A 20,362-nucleotide genomic window follows, 5' to 3' on the forward strand; every position below is an offset into this window, starting at 1 on the left:
GCCATCATCTTATTGAGATTAAATCAACTCTCCTGGGTGAGGGATGTTCAGGAATTCTGTTCTGAGCTGGCTTTCCCCGTCTCCTCCTTACATCCTGTCCCCAGGCAGCACTGGGGATGCTCTTATCCCTTCTCCATCACTTGCTGCAGGTGCTGGATCCTTTCCCTCTCCCTCAAGGAATTAGAATTAAAGCTTTTACCCACAGCCCAGCAGCAATTAAAGCCCTGTCAGCAGGAGCTGTGAGCTCAGAGCTTAAACCAAGTCATTATTTTAGGAAGAGCAGCCACCAAGGATCTTGTGTCCCTCATGCAGCAGCCAGTGGAGGTTATGGGATGGGAAAGACCCCTGGAAATCCATCAGTGGATGATGTTTATATGGCTTTTATCAGCTAAAGGGAAGTCTTTGGACCTTTGTGGGGTTTTTTGGTGCTGCTTTCCCAGGTCCTGGGGGTGGAGGGATGTGCAGGGATCAAATCCAACTCCTGGCCCTGCCCAGGACACCCCAACAATCCCACCCTGGCTCTGAGAGAGTTGTGCAAACACTCCTGGAGCTGTGGCAGCCTTGGGGCTGTGCCCACTCCCTGGGGAGCCTGGGCAGAGCAGGACAATCCCCTCCCCTGCTGCTGTCCCTGGTGTCCCCAGGACAGAGATGTCCCTGCTGGCTCCAGGGCACTGCTGACTCAGATCCAGCTCCCCATCACTCAGGACCCTCAGGTCCCTTCCCACAGCTGCTCCCCAGCCTGTCCTGGCTGCACTTTGCTGGACTCTGAAAATTTTCCTCTCCTGGCTTTCCTGGATCACCCGGGTGGGTTGTGGTTGTGCTGTTGCAGTAGGAAATCAGGGTGGCCAAGCAGGACTTCCCTCTCCTGGAGCTGTGCTGGCTCTGACTGATGTCTATGTTGTCCAGAGGTTTTTTTCAGTGCTTCCCAGAATGATCTTTTCCAGGATTTTACCAGGCACTGAAGTGAGACTGAGAGCCCTGTGGTTTCCAGGGTCATCCCTTGAAAATTTGGACCAGCTCAGAGTCCCAAGACTGCTCCAAAATCATTGAGAAAGCCTTTGTGACAACCTCAGAGAAAGCTCCAGAGTAAAGAAAACATGATGTGTTTGCTCAGAGATCCAGGCTTGGATGGCCCCAGTATCACCTTGGAGATGCTCTTTAAAGCAGGTGAGAGAAAAACCAGCACAGGGATGACCAGGCTGCTCCAGGACAAAGGAGGCAAAGATGGAAGGGTGGATATTCAGTCTCAGAATTTAGGATGGAAGAAAGAGCTGGAGGAAATGGTCCTGGTTGGGTTCACAATTCCTGCAAAGGTGGAACACAGGGATGGAGACACCAGAGCTCCAAGCAGCTCCCACCAGTTCCTGTGGTCCAAGCCCCTGAGAAAGCCTCAGCTGTGATGTCCGAGGCTTTGTTTTTCTGAGCCTCGAGGAAGAAAAAAAGCAGCAACTGAGGCTGGAGAAGGAGGAAAATCTATTCCCAAGACCAGGGTAAGGTTAATTTTGGGGCAAGGGGTGAGTTCCCTCAGTGGGGGGCAGTGACTCCAGCAGGCAGTGCCTTTGGATTAACAACATGAAGACAATGCTATGGTTTATTTAAACATAAATGCAATCTCTTAAAAAGAAACTAAAACCCCAGAGTGTAACCTCTGCCTTTGATGAAGAGGAAAGCATTGGGAAAAGCTGATTTTTTTTAAAAAACAAAAGGCACTTAAAAATGGGCTCCAACTGAAAAGGATTTTGCACAAACCTCATGCTTGGAGCTGCTCAGAGTTCAGTGGCCACTTAAATCAATTCAGTGTAGAGAGCACAAGAGGACCAGAGCCACCTCTTCCTGTGCAGAGACAATCTCTGTTCCCACCAGGAGGGAGAGATGTTCCCTCTCCCCTCTTTTGGATGCTGCATTTCCTGGGTTTGAACCATCCACAAAGCCACTCCCCAAACCGGCTTTAAATCACATCTCCCACTCTCAGGGGAACATGAAACAAGAAGAAAAAAAGGCCAAATTGGGACACGTGGGAGGGAAGGAAAACCAAAAGCTGGGAGATGCTGAGAACCAGGAGTTGGTTGAGCAGGTTCCAAGAGCTCTGAAATCTACAGGGTGAGTTTTTACTGTGGCAAAGTGAGCAGAAAAGGTTAAAAAAACCTCTCAGGTAAAACCTTTTCCCTCTCCAACCCTCAGTAAACTACACAGTAGTCCCTTCAAGTGGCAACTTTCTCCCAGTCTTCCAAGCAAACCTTTGAATGTGAAAAGGGGAGGACACACACAGACACTGCACCAGGGAAGAAGCTGCAGGGGCCAAGCTGTGACGTTCCAGCCGTCTCCAGAAGCTCGGGGAGGATGGGAACATGCCCATGGGATACATGCAGGGCTGAGAAGGAATTTGGGTGAGTTTGGAGCTCAGCTGGGTGTGGGAGGGATGGGTTTATCCAAAGCAAAAGAAGAGGTTGGTGGTTGTTCCTCGTTGGGTGCAAGGTGAAGGTGCCACATTCAGGTGTAAGCACATTCAGTAACTCATTAAGCTCCCCAATTAATTTACAAGCGTGTGCTGATGACAGGCAGGTTGCTTGTCTGTTGGCTGCAGAAAATACTTTTAGGTTAATGGTGTAACTTTAGAGCTCCATAAATAAAAAGGGGAATTTTTTTTTGTTTGTTTGTTTTCCAATGACTAAAAGTAACAATGTCTGGAAAGGCATCGATGTATTTGCTGAGTAAGGCCTTGAGCAGGTTCCTCCTCCGTGTTCTTAGCAAGACCATCCATGGAATCCATAAATAAAGGGGAGGTGGGAGGGGGGGAAAAAATTCTTCAACTCATTGGTGAGTCTTGGACAGAAGTGGGAGATGTTCTCATTTTAGTCGCTCAACGAGTCCCTGCGTCAGTCCAAGGTGCAAAAGCTGGGATCTGGAGAGGGTTGCTAGGTGGGGGAAACATTCCAGCAGCTTCTCCCAGCACAGTTCCAGCAGGCTGGGCACCACCAGCCACATTTTGAACAGGGAGCCAGTCCGTTTGTTTTCGTGGATGTTGACCACCCCTCCGTGGACGTACATGCAGCCAGCCTGGGTTGGGGGGAAAGGGGGGACAGGAGTTAACACAGCCAGGAAAAGCAGGATTGGGCTGTCCCCATTCCCACATCCTCAGCAGAGGTGTCACCATCTCTGGGATCCTTTGAATCAAGAGAGGAATCATTGCTGGAAAGGCTGTGTTGTATCCTAAACCACATCTCTGACACCTCAGAGTGCTTTGCTCTGAGTTTTAGGTGATTTCTATCCCAAGAAATCCATTTTAGGAGCGTGGCAAGCTGTTAATAAAAGTACTACAGAGCCACACTCGTGCTTCAGCTGAAAAGAATGTATTTTTAAACTACACCCACCTCACAGAGACATCCTGCATTCCCTTGGCTCAGCACAACCCTGCTCCAGGGCTGACAGGAACACAGGGAGATGGGGGAAAACTCAACTGCTGAGTAGCTTTTTTTTGGTTTGTTTTGTTTTTTCCATAAGCTGGCAGAAAAAGGGCATTTCTGCTGTCCAGGCACTCACAGAGCTGCCTGGGAAACACCTTTATCAGGTTTCCCAGGAAAAGCTGCATTTATAACATTCCCCAAATGAAGTGACACCAAGGGCTGTGATCTCTGCCCTGAGGAAGGTGAAGGCACAGCCAAAGGCATTTCTTGCTGCCTGTTAATTATCAATGCCAGATCTCCAGCCTTCTGCTCATGGCCAAAAAGCTCTTAGTGCTTTCCAAAGGGTTGGAAACAGCCTCATCTCATCTTTCACCTCAGGATAAAATCACTTTACTCAGGAACTATTTGTACTTTTTTTTTTCCTTTTATAAGCAGCAACTGCTGTTCCCACATAGACTATAAAAGCTCAAATTCTGTATAATTTCTTTCAGAAAGCAAAATTTCAGAAGCAGCAGGAGGAAGAGCCTCCCAAAAGCTGCTGCATGCAGTGGAGGTCACTTCCTTGGGAACATCAGCTTGATTTACAGCAAGGTCAGAACGTTGAGGTGAAGGATCCCAGCCCCAGAGAGGAACAAAAGGAGTCCCTTACCGGGGTGACAGCAGCACAGTGGAAGTACACAGGCTCTGGCATGGCAGCTGGGAGCTTCACCCACTGGAAAGTTTGGAGGTTCAGCTTCCAGACATCTCCCAGAATCACCTCCCCGTTGTAGCCGCCGCACACGAACACGTCTGGGAGAGAGGAGAGTGTGAGGAGCTGCCACAGGGAGAGAGGTCAGGATCCCCTTCCCCACACAGCTTTGGGGATCAGGGATTGTTTCACCTCAACAAAAGCTCTCAGGATCAAAGAAATCAGGCCCAGCACAAAGTAGAGGACATTTAAAGGTTCCCAGAGTGGTTTGGGTGGGAAGGGACCTCAAAGCTCATCCAGTTCCAACCCTTTCACTGTCCCAGGCTGCTCCAATGTCCAGCCTGGCCTTGGACATTCCAGGGATTCTCTGGCAATCCCAGCCCAGGCAGGAATTCCCAATCTCCCATCCAGCCCTGCCCTGTGGCAGTGGGAAGCCATTCCCTGTGTCCTGTCCCTGTCCCCAGTCCCTCTGCAGCTCTCCTGGAGCCCCTTGAGGCCCTGGAATGTTCTGGAAGCTCTTCCCTGGATCCTTCCCTTCTCCAGGGGAACATTCCCAGCTCTGAATCTCTGGGAACTCAGGGGTTCCAGCCCTGGAGCAGCTCCATGGATTCCTCTGGATTTACTCCAGCAGTTCCAGGTGCTGCTGTTGTTGTCCCCAGGGCTGGGGCAGCTCTGCAGGTGGGGTCTCACTGAGAGGGGCAGAATCCTCCTCCCCTGCTGCCCACACCAGGGGATCAGGGTGGATTTCTGGCTCATTTCACAGCCAATCCCACTGGAAGCAGGGGAGAATTCTCTCTTTTTGCAGCCAAGCTGACTTATCAGACACCTGGGTTTAATGAGATTCCAGGGATTTTAAACCCCACAGGAACAGCCCCAGCTCCCAGTCCTGCCCTGCTCCCAGCTTTGCTCCCAAGTTCTCAGCTCAGAGACTGCCAAATCTCGCTGGTGGACTGGAAACATCTCCCAGCTCCTGCCTCGCTTTTTTTTTTTTTGGGCACAATTAACACTCCTAGGAAATATAATCCAGCATTTCCCTCCACATTTCAACAGAGAGAATTCAGCCACTGCCCTGAAGGGGTTTGGAAAAGAGGGATCAAGATTGTAACTGGTTTTTCAGTGGAGAAGAAAGAGTGGTGCCAGCTGGGCAGCTTAAAGCCTGTTAGTGAGGGAAAAATCCTCTTCCAGAAAAGCCATGAGTTCCCTGCAGTTCTCTCCAACTCCTACCTGTTTTTTTTGTACAAGATACACCAATTTTCCAGAGGCAAATCTTACCATTTTTAATCTGGACACAGCTGTGGCATCTTCTGGCTGCTGGGAAGCCTGGAGAGAATAAATTGAAAAATATACATCAGCAAGAATTGCTTTAAGATGCTTGTGGAAGTGGTGATTTTGTCTCAACATTTAATAATGGATTTAATTTTTAAGAGGTTCTGCTCTCTTGCTATCCCAAGTATAAAAGGTGTAATTTTAAGCAGCTGTTTCAGGTTTGATTTCTGATTTCTTCTCCAGGGAAGGAAGAAAAACGCTGGAATTTTGCTCTCCAGAGTCTCAAATCTGGCTGGGTGAAAAGCAGCTGTGAAATTCCAGAGAAAACTCAGGGCCTCAAAGGGAGCAGAGATGACCTGGATCCTCTGGGAGCAGATCCAGACACTGTGACCTTTCCCAAACAGGGAGAGAGGGAATCCCAGACTGCCAAATTCCCTTGGATGGGTTAACCCTCAGTGCTGAAACACGAGCAGGATCTCAAACCCAGCATTAAATCACATATTGAACAAGAAAACTGCACCTTCAAGCACTTTGGCCACTCTGGTTTACAGGGAAAGGAGGGAAATTCCAAGCTCACCGACTTTCTCGTGAGGTTTGGTGGTGATCTCCTCCCAGGTGTTGGTTTCCAGGTTGTAGGCGTGGATCTGGAGGGGAAAAACAGGAGCCATGAGATCCCTCCTGCCTCTGCCAGCACCAGGATGATGCAGCCTGAACCCACTAGAAATAAATCCCATTTTTTCATTAAGTGGAAACCCAGAAATAGCTGATCCCAGGCAGTGACTAAGCAGGTCTAAAATCACCTCCCAAGCTCCAGCCCAGCTTTGCTATTTCAGCCCTACAGCTGAAAAAAAAAAAAAAAAAAAGAAGAGAATGTTTAATCTTTTAAAAAGAGCTGGACCAATTAAAATCCACACCCTTGAGTTCTCAGAAGGATTTAGAAGTAGCTTTTTCCTGCTGCACACAGGGAGGAAAAATGGGACAATGGAGAGATAAAATGTCACTTTGAGTGCTGCAGTCTCCACTTTTTTGGAAGCAGAGCACTATTTAAAGTGACCACAGATTCATCACCAGGACGCTCTGTGGCAAATCCAGGTTTTACAGAAATAGGAGAACAATCTGCTCCCAATTATCTTTTTTTTTTTTAATTATTTTTTTTTACCAGGCTCTCCAGGCAAAGCCAGATGAAGCGGCAGTGCTGGTTATTCCTCAGTGTGGAAAATCTCCTGTCCAGGGTTCCAAATGCCTCACCTTATCCAAGGAATAAGCTGTCCAGGAAGTTCCACCTCCCAGGATATAAATCCTTTGACCATCATGAGCAATTTCATGTCTGTACCTGGAGGTGCAAAGCAGCACAATCAGCAACAACAAAAAAACTTCTTGAAATCACCAAATTCCAGGGATTGGAGCAGAAACTCCCAAGCCTGGCTCTGCTGCATCAGTTCCTCAGGCTGGGAGCATTCAGGAGCTGTGGAAGTTTTCCTGAAGCACCCCAGCAATCTGAAGAGGCATTTTCTGATTGCAGAGCAATTATTAAATAATTAAGTGTAAGGATTACTGAGCACCAAGACAACCATCAATATTCCAGTGAAGGTGACCCCTGGAATTATCCTGGACAGGGCTTGGAGCAACTTGGGATAGTGGAAAGTGTGGAATTGGATTTATTTTAGGATTTCCATGAATCCAAACCATTCTGGGATTCTTCCATTCCCTGCTCTCAGCTGGACACCACAGATGAGAGTGATCAAAACCCTTCCTGCCACTGCCACAACAACTCCCAGGCAAAACAGAGCTGGAAATGCCAATCAGAGCAAGGGATCCCAAAGCTTTCCCATTCCCTGCCTCCCAAAAAAACCCCAAAACCAGCTCCCTGAGGCTGCCCAGGTGCTCACCTCTCCTCTGGCATGTCACAGGACATGTTGTTTGGCTTCAGCTGGATCCATTCCCGGGTGTTGAGGTCCAGCTTGTGGAGGTCAGTGCTGTAAATGTAGCCAGTTGTTCCTCCAAACACGTAGAGACACCCGTTGATGATGGCCATGGCCTGGAACAGAAAGCAGAAAGGATTTGGGATTTCCTGGGGCTGGAAAAGAGGGAATTCCTGCTCTTCCAAAGCAGAGTAGCACCAGCAAAAAAAGGGTCACTCCTGCTCTGAGGGTGAGTCCATTTCTTTGTCCACCTCCTTCATCCACATTATAGAAAGTCTTAAAAGGTGTAATTCTAATAGAAAAGAACCCTGCAAATTTTCGTTTAGAGCTTTAGGTTTTGAAAGTTTTGACTACGAACCACTCCATAAATCACTTCTTCATTTTCATTTAGAGCTTGAAAGTTTTTGAGCTTGTAGTTTTTTTTGACTATCAACCTACTCCTTACATCAGTTTTTTTTTTTCATCCACGTTAAAGGTGTAATTCTAATAGAAAGGAACCCTGCAAATTTTCATTTAGAGCTTTAGGTTTTGAACCACTCCATAAATCACTTATAAATCACTTCTTCATTTGCATTTAGAGCTTGAAAGTTTTTGAGCTTGTAGTTTTTTTTGACTATCAACCTACTCCTTACATCAGATTTTTTTTTTCATCCACGTTATGGAAAGTCTTAAAAGGTGTAATTCTAATAGAAAGGAACCTTGCAAATTTTCATTTAGAGCTTTAGGTTTTGAACCACTCCATAAATCACTTTTTCATTTAGAGCTTTAAAGTTTTTGAGCTTGTAGTTTTTTGACTATCAACCTACTCCTTGCATCAGATTTTTTTTCATTTTCAGCTGCACCAGGCATTTAATGAACAAATTCTGACCTTCCTAACTAGGAAAAAACCTCTTTTTCCTTCAAAATCTCAAAGAATCGAGGCCGCTTTATCCCTTTACGAAGGACGCCTGATTTTCCTCGTGCTTTCACACAGGGAGAAGAGCTCTGGTGAGGAGCAGAGGAGGGATTTTGGTGCTCTGACCCCTCTGTGAGCCCCTCAGGGCTCCCCTGTTCCCCCTACCTGGCCGTAGATACGGTTGGGTTTCTTGCCACGGCAGCTGAGCAGGGCCCATCTCTTGTACTTGACGTTGCACACGTGGACGTCGTTCCCGTTGCTCTCCCCAAAGGGGATCCCGGTGCCCCCAAAAACCAGGAGGTTGTTGCCATGTAAAACAACTGGGGGAGAAAGAGGAAAAACAGGGATTGGTCATTGCTGTGAGATGAGTGGAATAGAAGGATTTTTTCCAGGTTGGATCTGGCTTAGAGCAAGCTGCTCTAGGGAAGGTGTCCTTGTCCATTACATGGAATTGGAGGATCTTTAAGCTTAAACCATTCCATGTTTCCATGTCTGGAGACACAAACCCATTCCATGTTTCCCTATCTGGAGACACCAACCCATTCCACGTTTCCACACTCTGGAGACACCAACTCATTCCATGTTTCCCTATCTGGAGACACCAACCCATTCCATGTTTCCATGTCTGGAGACACCAAACCATTCCATGTTTCCATATCTGGAGACACCAACCCATTCCATGTTTCCATGTCTGGAGACATCAACCCATTCCATATTTCCATATCTGGAGACACCAACCCATTCCATGTTTCCATGTCTGGAGACACCAACCCATTCCATATTTCCATATCTGGAGACACCAACCCATTCCACGTTTCCATGTCTGGAGACACCAAACCCTTCCACATTTCCATTCCAGAGCAGTGCTCAGTGCTGTTGGAATTCCCTACAATCCCACCCCGTGCACTGACAGCTCTGAGAGGCTCTAAAAGAGAAAGGATCCCAACTAAAACCATGGTAACCAAAGGTCTGCTTTGAGCACTGAACAAAGGCAGCTATTTTTGGATGCTTTTGAGATGTCTGCACAAAGCACCTTCCTGCTGCACCTGGAAAACACCTCCTGCTTCCCCTTTTTTTTTTTTTTCTTTCCCTTTACCTCAGCTGAGCAAAAAGAGAAAGAAAAATCCCAAACCCAACTTAACCTCTTGGAAAAACGAGATCCAGCTCTCCAGGTTTTTAAATAGCCAGGATTAAAAATAGCTGCAGGAGCAGGCAGAGGAGGAGATGGGTTTCCATACGTACGTGACATGGAGGCCAGCTCCCTGGGCATGTAGCCCTCGGTGCCCATCTGGTGCCAGGTGTCTGTGGCAAAGTTGTACCTCCAGAGCTCCCTGAAGAGGGGGTAGTCCTCGTTCTCCGGCCCCCCAGACTCGTCGTAGTCGGGGTTGTAGCCACCAAACACGTAGAGGTTGGAATTGTCGGCCACGCAGCGATGGCCGCTCCGGGCTGGGGGGCACCTGTGGCCTGCAGGGGGAGGAGAAAAGGTTCCACTGAGACAACAGTCAAAAAGCTCCACTGAGACAACATTAAAAAAAAACAACAAAAAAAAACTACACTGATACAATCTCCAGAAAACTCCACTGGTACAACCTCCAAAAAGCTCCACTGATAAAACCTTCAAAAAGCTCCTGATACAACCTTGAAAAAGCTCTACAGATACAACCTTCAAAAAGCTCCACTGAGACAATCTCCGAAAAGCTTCACTGATAAAACCTTCAAAAAGCTCCTGATACAACCTTGAAAAAGCTTCATTGATGCAATCTTGGAAAAGCTCCACTGATACAACCTTCAAAAGGCTTCACTGATAAAACCTTGAAAAAAAACTCCACTGATATAACCTTGAAAAAAAAAACTCCACTGGTACAATCTTGAAAAAGCTCCTGATAAAATCTTCAAAAAGCTCCACTGAGACAATCTCCGAAAAGATTCACTGATAAAACCTTGAAAAAGCTCCACTGATACAACCTTAAAAAAGCTCCACTGATACAACCTTCAAAAGGCTTCACTGATACAAACTTGGAAAAGCCCCACTGATACAAACTCCAATAAGCTCCATTGATCCAACATTCAAAAAGTTCCATTGATACAATCTTTAAAAAAGCTCCATTGATACAATCTTGAAAAAGCTCCTGATACAACCTTCAAAAAGCTCCACTGATCCAATCTTACCTGAGGCCAGCCTGTAATGAGCCTAACTAATCCCTGCAGTCGCAGTCTGGTTAGGTGAAAGCTGCAGTCAGTGTCTCCAAACCAATCAATACCTGCAGTCAGTGTCTCCAAACCAATCAATACCTGCAGAGTCCCCAAACCAATCAATACCTGCAGTCAGTGTCTCCAAACCAATCAATACCTGCAGTCAGAGGCCCCAAACCAATCAATACCTGCAGTCAGAGTCCCCAAACCAATCAATACCTGCAGAGTCCCCAAACCAATCAATACCTGCAGTCAGAGTCTCCAAACCAATCAATACCTGCAGAGTCCCCAAACCAATCAATACCTGCAGTCAGAGTCTCCAAACCAATCAATACCTGCAGTCAGAGTCCCCAAACCAATCAATACCTGTAGAGTCTCCAAACCAATCAATACCTGCAGTCAGTCCCCAAATCAATCAATACCTGCAGTCAGTGTCTCCAAACCAATCAATACCTGCAGTCAGAGTCCCCAAACCAATCAATACCTGCAGAGTCCCCAAACCAATCAATACCTGCAGTCAGAGGCCCCAAACCAATCAATACCTGCAGTCAGAGTCCCCAAACCAATCAATACCTGTAGAGTCTCCAAACCAATCAATACCTGCAGTCAGTCCCCAAATCAATCAATACCTGCAGTCAGTGTCTCCAAACCAATCAATACCTGCAGTCAGAGTCCCCAAACCAATCAATACCTGTAGAGTCTCCAAACCAATCAATACCTGCAGTCAGTCCCCAAACCAATCAATACCTGCAGTCAGTGTCTCCAAACCAATCAATACCTGCAGTCAGAGTCCCCAAACCAATCAATACCTGCAGTCAGAGGCCCCAAACCAATCAATACCTGCAGTCAGAGTTCCCAAACCAATCAATACAGTAGAAAGGGCACAGAACTTTCTATAGTTCATCTTTCTTATCCATTCAGAGGTGAACTGAAACTCTTTTCCTTGTGGAATTGCAATAGGACACTCCACAAGGCAGGAGAAGGGAATACAGGTGATCTTGCCCCTGATTAGTCCCAGCTGTGTTAATTAATTACCCAACACAGCCTCCTCCTCCCTAAAGAGGATACAGCTGTATCCTATAGCGGGATAAAAGGGAGTGGGTTAAGAGGAAGAACCTTGAGGAAGAAGGAATGAGAAGACCATGAAGAAAAAGGTTCTTGAGGAGAGAGAATCTGCTGTGAGGTCAGTCTGGGTGTGTAGTTAGAGCCTGGTGTTGGGACTTGCAGTCACAGTTTAGCTGGGTAAAAGTCTGAAGTCAGAATCTGCAAACTAATTCCTGCAGTCAGAGTTTTAACAGGAAATAAGCAGCACTCAGAGTCTGCAAATTAATCTCTGCAGTCGCGGTTTAGCTGGGTAAAAACCTGCAGTGAGAATCTGCAGACTAATACCTACAGTGAGAGTTTAGCAGGAAATAACCTGCAGTCAGAGTATGCAAACTAATTCCTGCAGTCACAGTTTAGCAGGAAATAACCTGCAGTCACAGCCTGTAAACTGATCCCTGCAGTCAGAGTTTAACAGGAAATAACCTGCAGTCAGAGTCTGCAAATTAATCCCTGCAGTCACAGTCTGGTTAGGTAAAAGCCTGCAGTCAAAGCTTACAAACTAATCTCTCTAGTCAGAGTTTAGCTGGGTAAAAACCTGCAGTCACAGTCTGTAAACTAATCCCTGCAGTCAGAGTTTAGCTGGGTAAAAGTCTGTAGTGAGAATCTCCAGACTAATCCCTGCAGTCAGAGTTTAGCTGGGTAAAAACCTGTAGTCAGAGTCTAAACTGATCACTGCAGTCACAGTTTAGATGGAAATAACCAGCACTCAGAGTCTGCAAATTAATCCCTGCAGTCATAGTCTGGTTAGGTAAAAGCCTGCAGTCAGAGTCTGCAAACTAATCTCTACAGGCACAGTTTAGCCGGGTAAAAACCTGCACTCAGAATCTGCAGACTAATCCCTGCAGTCAGAGTTTAGCTGGGTAAAAACCTGCACTCAAGAGTCTGTAAACTGATCCCTGCAGTCAGAGTTTAGCTGGGTAAAAACCTGCAGTCAGAATTTGCAGACTGATCCCTACAGTGGGAGTTTAGCAGGAAACAACCAGCAGTCAGAGTCTGCAAACTAATCTCTGCAGTCAGAGTTGAGCAAGAAATAACCAGCAGAGTCTCCAAAACTAATCCCTGCAGTCATAGTCTGGTTTGGTGTCCTAGGGTGACTTTATGATGTTTGTATCTCTAATTGTCTGTTCTGTGTTGTTTATTTTTTTTTTTTTCTCACAAATTTGCCCTAAACCAAGCCACAAGGTAAAATCCTGCACTCAGAATCTGTAAACCAATCCCTGCAGGCAGAGTTTAGCAGAAATAACCAGCAGTGAGAGGCTGCAAGGGAAACCTCCAGCAGGAGCTGCTGCAGCCACAGTCAGGGAATGGTTGGAGTCAGGATGGCTGAGCTGTGAGGAGGAATAAATAAACCACGACTATTTTCATGCTGTGATAAATAAATCTGTGTTTTGGATCATTTTTACCCTCTAACAAGAGGCTGCTGCAACACCACAAGAGCTCAGGTTGTGTCCCAGGGTCAGGAATGCTCCCACTGGGATGGAATCCATTGGGATTCCCTCTGCAGAAGGAGGAAATGGCTTTGGGAAGGACAAGCTGGGAAAAGGAAAAAAAAAAAAATCCAAATGTTTGTATTTAAAGTTGCCCAATAGAGAAAAAAAAAATCAAATATTTCCTTTCCTTCCTACGAAAAGCTCTCTGTGATTTTCCTTTTTGTTCCTTGGTTTTCAAGAAGATTTTCTCACCAAACTTTCAGTGACACAGGTCTGATAAAAAAAAAAAAAAAAAAAGAAAACCTGCTCCTAAATAAATGCATTTGCACTGGGCAGGAGCAGGGAATCCAGCTGGGATCCTACAGGCAGGTGTAGAAATCCCACACCAAAAACCCAAAGGAAATAAAAGCAGGGAGGACAATTCCAATTGGAATAGACAAAAAGATGGATTCAGGCAAGGAAAAGCTGACCAGGAATATTCTTGGATAACAGAAATTGAGATCTGGGCTGACGAGTGACCCAAAACAAACCCAAACAAATCAGTGAGTTTCACCTCCCACCTGTTCCCACAGACTTTTTATGGATTTTAGGATGGAAAAGGAGCCAGGGAAACATCTAATTAGGACCCAGCATTTTTTTTTTTCTGTTATAATTCCCAGCAGTGAATCTGACACTGCAAAAAAAAAAAAAAAAAAATAACCGACACTGCAAAAAAATAACCAAAACTGAGGAATGAAGCATTTTTTTCCTATAGGAAAAGTGAAATAAATTATTTGCCCAGACTAAATAATGAACTTGGAGCTGAGCACAAACAGCTTTGCTTAATCATGTCAAACTCTGGTGCAAAATGAAGCTGCTCTCCAGGGTTCAGGGAAAGCTTTTGACAGATTTGGGGTGTTTCCAGGAGTAATTGTGTCTCACAGCAATTCCCACTTAGAAAACTAATAAACCCTGAAAATAAGAGGGGAAAAAAGTTAAGGAATCAAGGGAAAAATCTGTAAAGTAGAGGGGGATATTCCATGTCCTGATTTAGAAGGTGTTGAGGAATTAGGAGTTCAGATATTACATTAAATATAAATTTTGTTTCCCCACTAGATCAACACTTGCCATGAGAATTTTCCAGAGGGAAAAGAGAAGGATAAGGCTGAGTTTTAAACCAAGCCAAATAAATGAAAGGTAAGAGGAATAATTCCAAGAAAATAAATTAAAAAAAACACTACCCAGGAGGCTTTCCTTGCCATCCACCTCCAAAAAATTAATTAGGTGGAACAGGTGAAACTTTTAGATGGGAAAATCTCAGGATTTGCTGAGTTTCCACTTTTCTGTGAGTAAAGTCTGATTTCTCAGAGCTGAACCCCAAAACCTCAGAGCTCAGGGAAGCACAGCAAGGCCCCATCCCTGTGAAAAACTGGAATTCACCAAGTTCCTGCTGGAAATTCCTTGGTGCTGGATGTGGGGAAGATGCTGTAAAGTTATAGAAAATGGTTTTAAAATGAATATGAGCTGGGAAACGCTTGTTTTCCCAGTTTAACATTCCAAAGAAAAGCAGGAAGGGAGGATGGGAAGGTGAATTTACAAGGAAGTTCCTTTCCCCTCAGTCCTGAGGGCAAAAATGGGAACAGCAAAATTTTCAGGGAATAAGTTCCACAATCAGAATGAAATTTAACAACGGGATGAGAGGGAAAAAGCCTCAGGCTGGGTCAGGGTTGGACATCAGCAGGAATTTCCTCATGGAAAATGCTGTTAAACATTGGGAAGGGAGGTTTGGAGTCCCCATCCCTGGAGGTGTCCAGGGAATTCCTGGATGTGGCACTCAGGGCTCTGGGCTGGGGACAAGGAGGGGATTGGGCACAGTTTGGATTGGGCTGGGAGAGCTTTTCCAACCCAATGGATTCAGCAATTCCAGGCTGAAACATCACCACAGGGACATAATTAAGGAAAATCCTAATTAAGGGCTGAGGGATCAGACAGAAACCAGCAGTGACCTGCCAACACCCTCCTCAATTCCCCCTTTAAGCACAGAGTGATTCACTGAGGGAGATGCTGGATTGACCATTCCAAACTATCCCTGATTGAACTCCTGTCCCTGCAGGAGCTGTAATTAGGGCAGGGGATGGAACAAAAAGGTGTTTCCAGATGTGAAACTGGAGAAAAGGGGGATCAGGGGGGACTTTGTGGCCCTGACAGGAGGGGACAACCCAGGAGGGGTCGGGCTCTGCTCACAGGGAACAGGGACAGGAGAAGGAACAACCTCAGGGTGGATTTTAGGGAAAATTTCTCCATGGAAAAGGGTGTTCAGGCACTGGAAATGTCCAGGGAGGTTTGGAGTCCTCATCCCTGGAGGGATTTCACAGCACTTGGGGACATGGGGCAGTGCTGGGAATGGTTGGACTCAGTGCTCTGAGAATTCTCCAGCTGATCCCACAATTATAAAGTTGTTTTGAGCTTATTGAAACCATCCTTTTCCTTACGACTGCCAGAAACCCCCAAATAAATCCATTTACACCTCAAGGGTGAGTGTGGAGAGGAGTGGGGACACCCTGCTCAGTGTGACAGGACAAATGACAATGGGAACAGACTGAAACACAGGAAATTCCAGCTGGACACGAGGAAAATTTTTCTCTTTGAGAATGATGGAGCACTGAACAAACTTCCCAGAGGAGCTGTGGCTGCCCCTGGATCCCTGGAAGTGTCCAAAGTCAGCCTGGGACAGTGGGAGGTGTCCCTGTCCCATGGCAGGGGTGACACTTTGAGATCTCTTCCCATCCCAGAATTCTACACTCCTTTATCAGTTCCCTTTTTCTCCCAAAATAATTTAATCCCAGGGTTATCTGCACCACTTTGAGTATCTTAAAAGTTTTTCCTGTCAGGATAACAAGGAAAAGGAACAGCACCAGTGAACAGCCTGTGCTGTGATCAGGGCTCTTCCCATCAGTCCGGGATTCCCATCCCATCAGTCCGGGATTCCCATCCCATCAGTCCGGGATTCCCATCCCATCAGTCCAGGATTCCCATCCCATCAGTCCAGGATTTCCTTCCCATCAGTCCAGGATTCCCATCCCATCAGTCCAGGATTTCCTTCCCATCAGTCCGGGTTTCCCTTCCCATCAGTCCGGGATTTCCTTCCGGGATTTCCTTCCCATCAGTCCGGGATTTCCTTCCCATCAGTCCGGGATTTCCTTCCCATCGGTCCGGGATTTCCTTCCCATCGGTCCGGGATTTCCATCCCATCGGTCCGGGATTTCCATCCCATCGGTCCGGGATTCCCTTCCCATCAGTCCAGGATTCCCTTCCCATCAGTCCAGGATTCCCATCCCATCAGTCCAGGATTTCCATCCCATCAGTCCAGGATTTCCATCCCATCAGTCCGGGATTTCCTTCCCATCAGTCCGGGATTTCCTTCCCATCAGTCCGGGATTCCCTTCCCATCAGTCCGGGATTCCCTTCCCATCAGTCCGGGATTCCCTTCCCATCAGTCCGGGATTCCCTTCCCATCAGTCCGGGATTCCCTTCCCATCAGTCCGGGATTCCCTTCCCATCAGTCCGGGATTTCCTTCCCCTCAATCCAGGATTTCCACCCCACACATCCCATCCAAGCCCATCCCATCACCACCAGCAGCACAATTTCTACCTCAAGCCCCTATTTTTGGAAATACAACTACAGGGATGTAAAACTAACAAACCCATCCATGGCTTTGGATCCTCCTCTTTTCCAAGTGCCACGTCTGTGGTGGATATCCCAAAACTGTCCATTTTCTTTGGTTTTTTTTAAAGCTTTCTGAAGATGCTTTTGGTGTTATTTTTTCCCTCCTTGCCTGGTTTTTCAACATCCACAACAGCAGGATTCAACCTCTCCCTTTCCATTTGTGATCCCTGCAGGAATCCTCATTTAGGGCTGAACCAGAACAAGACACGTCAATATTGACTTTGTCTCTCATCTTCAAAGTTTTGTCCTTTTCTCACAACAGCTGGACAAAATGAGTTTGGAATTGGTGTAATTGGAGCTCCTGAGGGAATGTTTGGATAAGCAGGATGAGGAATGTGAGGCTGAAAATTTATTTGTTCCTCCAGCTGCCTCCAGACTCTGCAGATCCCACAGTTCCCTTCCTTGGCAGGCTGAGAAATCCCAAAAGGAGAAATTCCCCAAAGGAAAAATTCCAAAAGGAGAAACTCCCAAAAGGAGAAATTCCCAAAAGGAAAAATTCCCAGTTTTAGCTGAGTCCCTAAACAACAGCTCTGAGGGAAAATGGGAGAAGCAGAGGGAGGCAGGTCAGCCAAGAGATTTCCTGATATTGCTGAGCCCTCCAAAGGAGCGTTTCCAAAATGGATCATCCTGGGAGAGCTCCTGGGTTTGGAGGTTTGGTTCTCCCAGGTTTTGTTTCTAAAAAATTTTTGGGGCAATCAGGTTTTAAAGGATTTTACACCACTAAAACTGAGTGGGGTTTTTTCTTTCCCTGGGTTTGTTTTGTTTCCATAAAGCAGGAAGGAAAAGGAAGGAATTCTGGAGAATGAAAAGCACAGAAATGGGAAGATCATCTTCCCTCAGTATCCTGGGATGAGCTTTTTCAGCACCTTGAGCTGCCACATCCTGAAATCCTCCTGGGATTTCACCACATCCCAGGGAATGATGGTTTTAATTGGAAAAAAAATGTCTTTTTTCCCATTGGGATGAACCTCCATGTGAAGGGAAACCCTCTGTCCTCTTTGTATCCAATTTTTAAGGGCTGGAAAAACCCTCAGGAGGTTCCACCTGAGTTTCCTCCTCTCGTGGAATGGAATCCCAGGGTGGTTTGGGTTGGGAAGGAGCTGCAGGATGGGCAGGGACACATTTCCCTATCCCAGGCTGCTCCAAGCCTCATCCAACCAAGCAAGAGGTTTTAGGAGATTTGGAATTTCTGCCCTTTTAAAATATATATTAAAATCTGAATTTTTCCATTAAAAAAAAAAAAAAACAAATCCTTTTGTGACTGGGAAAATTCCAGCTGAGAGAAAGAGTAGGAAAATCCATTTAAAGTGTCCAGATTGTTTCTCATTCCCTTAATCCCAGGAGTCTGATGAAAACACTGAAAAATGTGGAGAGAAAAAGAAGAACAAACCACAAAAACCACACCTGTCTCTGACTTTTTTTTCCCTCTTTCCAAACCTTACAAACACCAGGGTGTGGAATAGCACAGGGAAAACTCCTGGGAACTCTGGAAGAGAATTGGGAGGGAGAAAAGAAACCTGAAAAGTCTGGGAAAAAAAATTAGGAAGTAAAAAAGAAAAGAAAATTGGGAGGAAGAAAAGAAAACCTGAAAAGTCTGGAAAAAAAATTAGGAAGTAACTGAAATTTGGAGAATTGGGAGGAAAAGTTTGGAAGAAAATTTAGGAGGTAACTGAAATTGGGAGTAAGAAAAAAAAACTTAGGAAGTAAAAAAGAGAAGAAAATTGGGAGGTAAGAAAAAAACCACAACAAAAAGCTGGAAATTCTGCAGGAAAACTGGGAAATGAGGAATAAAACCTGACAGGTCTAGAGGAGAAGAACTGGGAGCTGAGAAAACAAACCTGGAAACTCTGGAAGAGAATTGGGAAGAAGAAAAGAAATCTGAAAAGTTTGGAAGAAAATTTAGGAGGTAAAAAAGAGAAGAAAATTGGGAGGAAGAAATGAAACCTGAAAAGTCTGGAAGAAAATTTAGGAAGCAACTGAAACTGGGAGAATTGGGAGGAAGAAAAGAAACCTGAAAAATCCTGGAAAAAAAATTAGGAAGTAACTGAAATTGGGAGTAAGAAAAGAAAACTTAGGAAGTAAAAAAGAGAAGAAAATTGAGAAGTAAGAAATAAAAAACCCTGGAAATTCTGCAGGAAAACTGGGAAATGAGGAATAAAACCTGACAAATCTGGAGGAGAAAAACTGGGAGCTGAGAAAACAAACTCTGGAGGAAAACTGGGAGCTCAGGAATGAATCTGGTTGGGGAAAATGGAATGAGAAGAGGAAAAAAACCTTCCTCTCTCCATGGTTATGTAAGAGCTGCTGCTGGAGCTCTATAAATAGGAGCTGAGCAGGTGTAAAGTGGGAGAAAACTCCAGAAATTTGGGATTTTTTTCCCATCCTGGAAGGGCTGGAAGCCACTTTGGGGTTTCTTTAAGGTGGTTGAAGAGCCAAAGCTGAGCTGGTTCAGGGTGGGATAAAATCCACACAGGATCAGGATGAAATTCCCACCCAAGGATTAAAATCCAGGGAGGGGAAGAGAAATCAGGGGCTTGTGTTGCCAAAAAAGGGTTTTTCCTTTGACCATTTGACCAAAAATAGAAAATGTGGAGCCACTGAGAACATTCCCAGAGCTCCTGGAAGGCTTTGCAGGGATTTAAAAAATACAGATTTAAAAATATGGATTGAAAAAAACCCTCCTGGAAGGCTTTGCAGGGATTTAAAAAATATAGATTTTAAAATATGGATTTAAAAAAACCCTTTTCCAGCTGCTCTTGGTGGGTGAGGAGCTTCATGTCCCACAGGAATTGAGGGATGTGAAGGATTTCTGAGCCTGGAATTACCAGCTCAAGGTTATGAGGAGCTTCAGAGTGAAGGAAAAATAGGGATATTCCCACCTCAGGGCCATGGGGTGTCCAAATTCTTAATTCTGGGGTAATTTCAGCCTCCCCCTGGAATATTTGGGGGTTGTTGGGGTGACCCAAACATCCAAAAACTGTGAAATGACCCTTCAGCATCCAACTTTGTCAGGAGAGAAGTGAAAAAAGGGAAAAAAATTCCAATTTTTCCTGACAGGACTAAGCTGATGTCACATCCCAGGCCCAAAAAAACCCCAATAAATTGGAATTGCAGAGTGGGGTTATCCAGGATCCCTGAAAGGGGCTGATCCCTTTGGGGATTTATTTTCATTTTATATCCCCTTTCTCTCCTCAATTCCACATTCCACCCCCTGGGATGGTTGGGATGGGAACATTCCCGGTTTTTGGGGACAGAGTGACCCCATTATTCCTGGTTTTTGGGGTATCCCAGCTCTCCCCAGGAATATCCCAGAGCTAAAAACAACTGTCCCCTCGGGGCTTTGGTTGTCCCTGTCCCCTCAGGGCTTTGGGGCCACCCAGGATGGGGATATTTTGCTCCCAAACCCCTCAGACCCCTCAGGCTCGGGGCTGTCCCGGTCCCGAACCCCTTTTGGGCCTTGAGATCGGGGTCACTCCCGGCACCCACCGCCACTCACCCGCCGCCCGCGGCCTCCCTGGCAGCTGCACGAAGCGGTTGAGGATTCCTCCGCCGGTGCCATCGCCGCCTCCCGGGGCGCCGCCCGTGCCTTCCCCGAGCCCGTCCCGGGCCGCGGCCGCCGCCGCCGACATGGCCCGTCCGCTGCCTGAGGGGCTGCGCCTCAACCGCCAATCAGCGCCGAGCTTCTTCAGCTGTGGCCTATCAGCTGCGCGCTTGTTGGTAGGTGGGGGGGAGGATGCGGTGAGAGCGGAGCTGT

At 46.3% G+C, this 20,362-nt stretch overlaps 1 protein-coding gene across 1 annotated transcript; it reads right to left on the reverse strand.

Annotated features, from left to right (window-relative positions):
* Nucleotides 1–1,573: 1,573 nt before the first annotated feature.
* On the reverse strand, nucleotides 1,574–20,237 carry KLHDC10 (kelch domain containing 10; the record flags this gene model as incomplete). The annotated part of the gene is made up of 9 exons (XM_083858809.1): nucleotides 1,574–3,057; nucleotides 4,054–4,193; nucleotides 5,365–5,412; nucleotides 5,936–6,002; nucleotides 6,607–6,691; nucleotides 7,248–7,396; nucleotides 8,341–8,495; nucleotides 9,418–9,639; nucleotides 20,105–20,237. The coding sequence occupies 9 exons, from the start codon at nucleotides 20,235–20,237 to the stop codon at nucleotides 2,848–2,850; spliced, it is 1,209 nt and encodes a 402-aa protein (XP_083714935.1). The 3' UTR covers nucleotides 1,574–2,847.
* Nucleotides 20,238–20,362: the final 125 nt, after the last annotated feature.

The sequence above is a fragment of the Zosterops lateralis genome (genome assembly GCF_965231275.1).
Source record: "Zosterops lateralis genome assembly, chromosome: 4".
NCBI lineage: Eukaryota > Metazoa > Chordata > Aves > Passeriformes > Zosteropidae > Zosterops > Zosterops lateralis.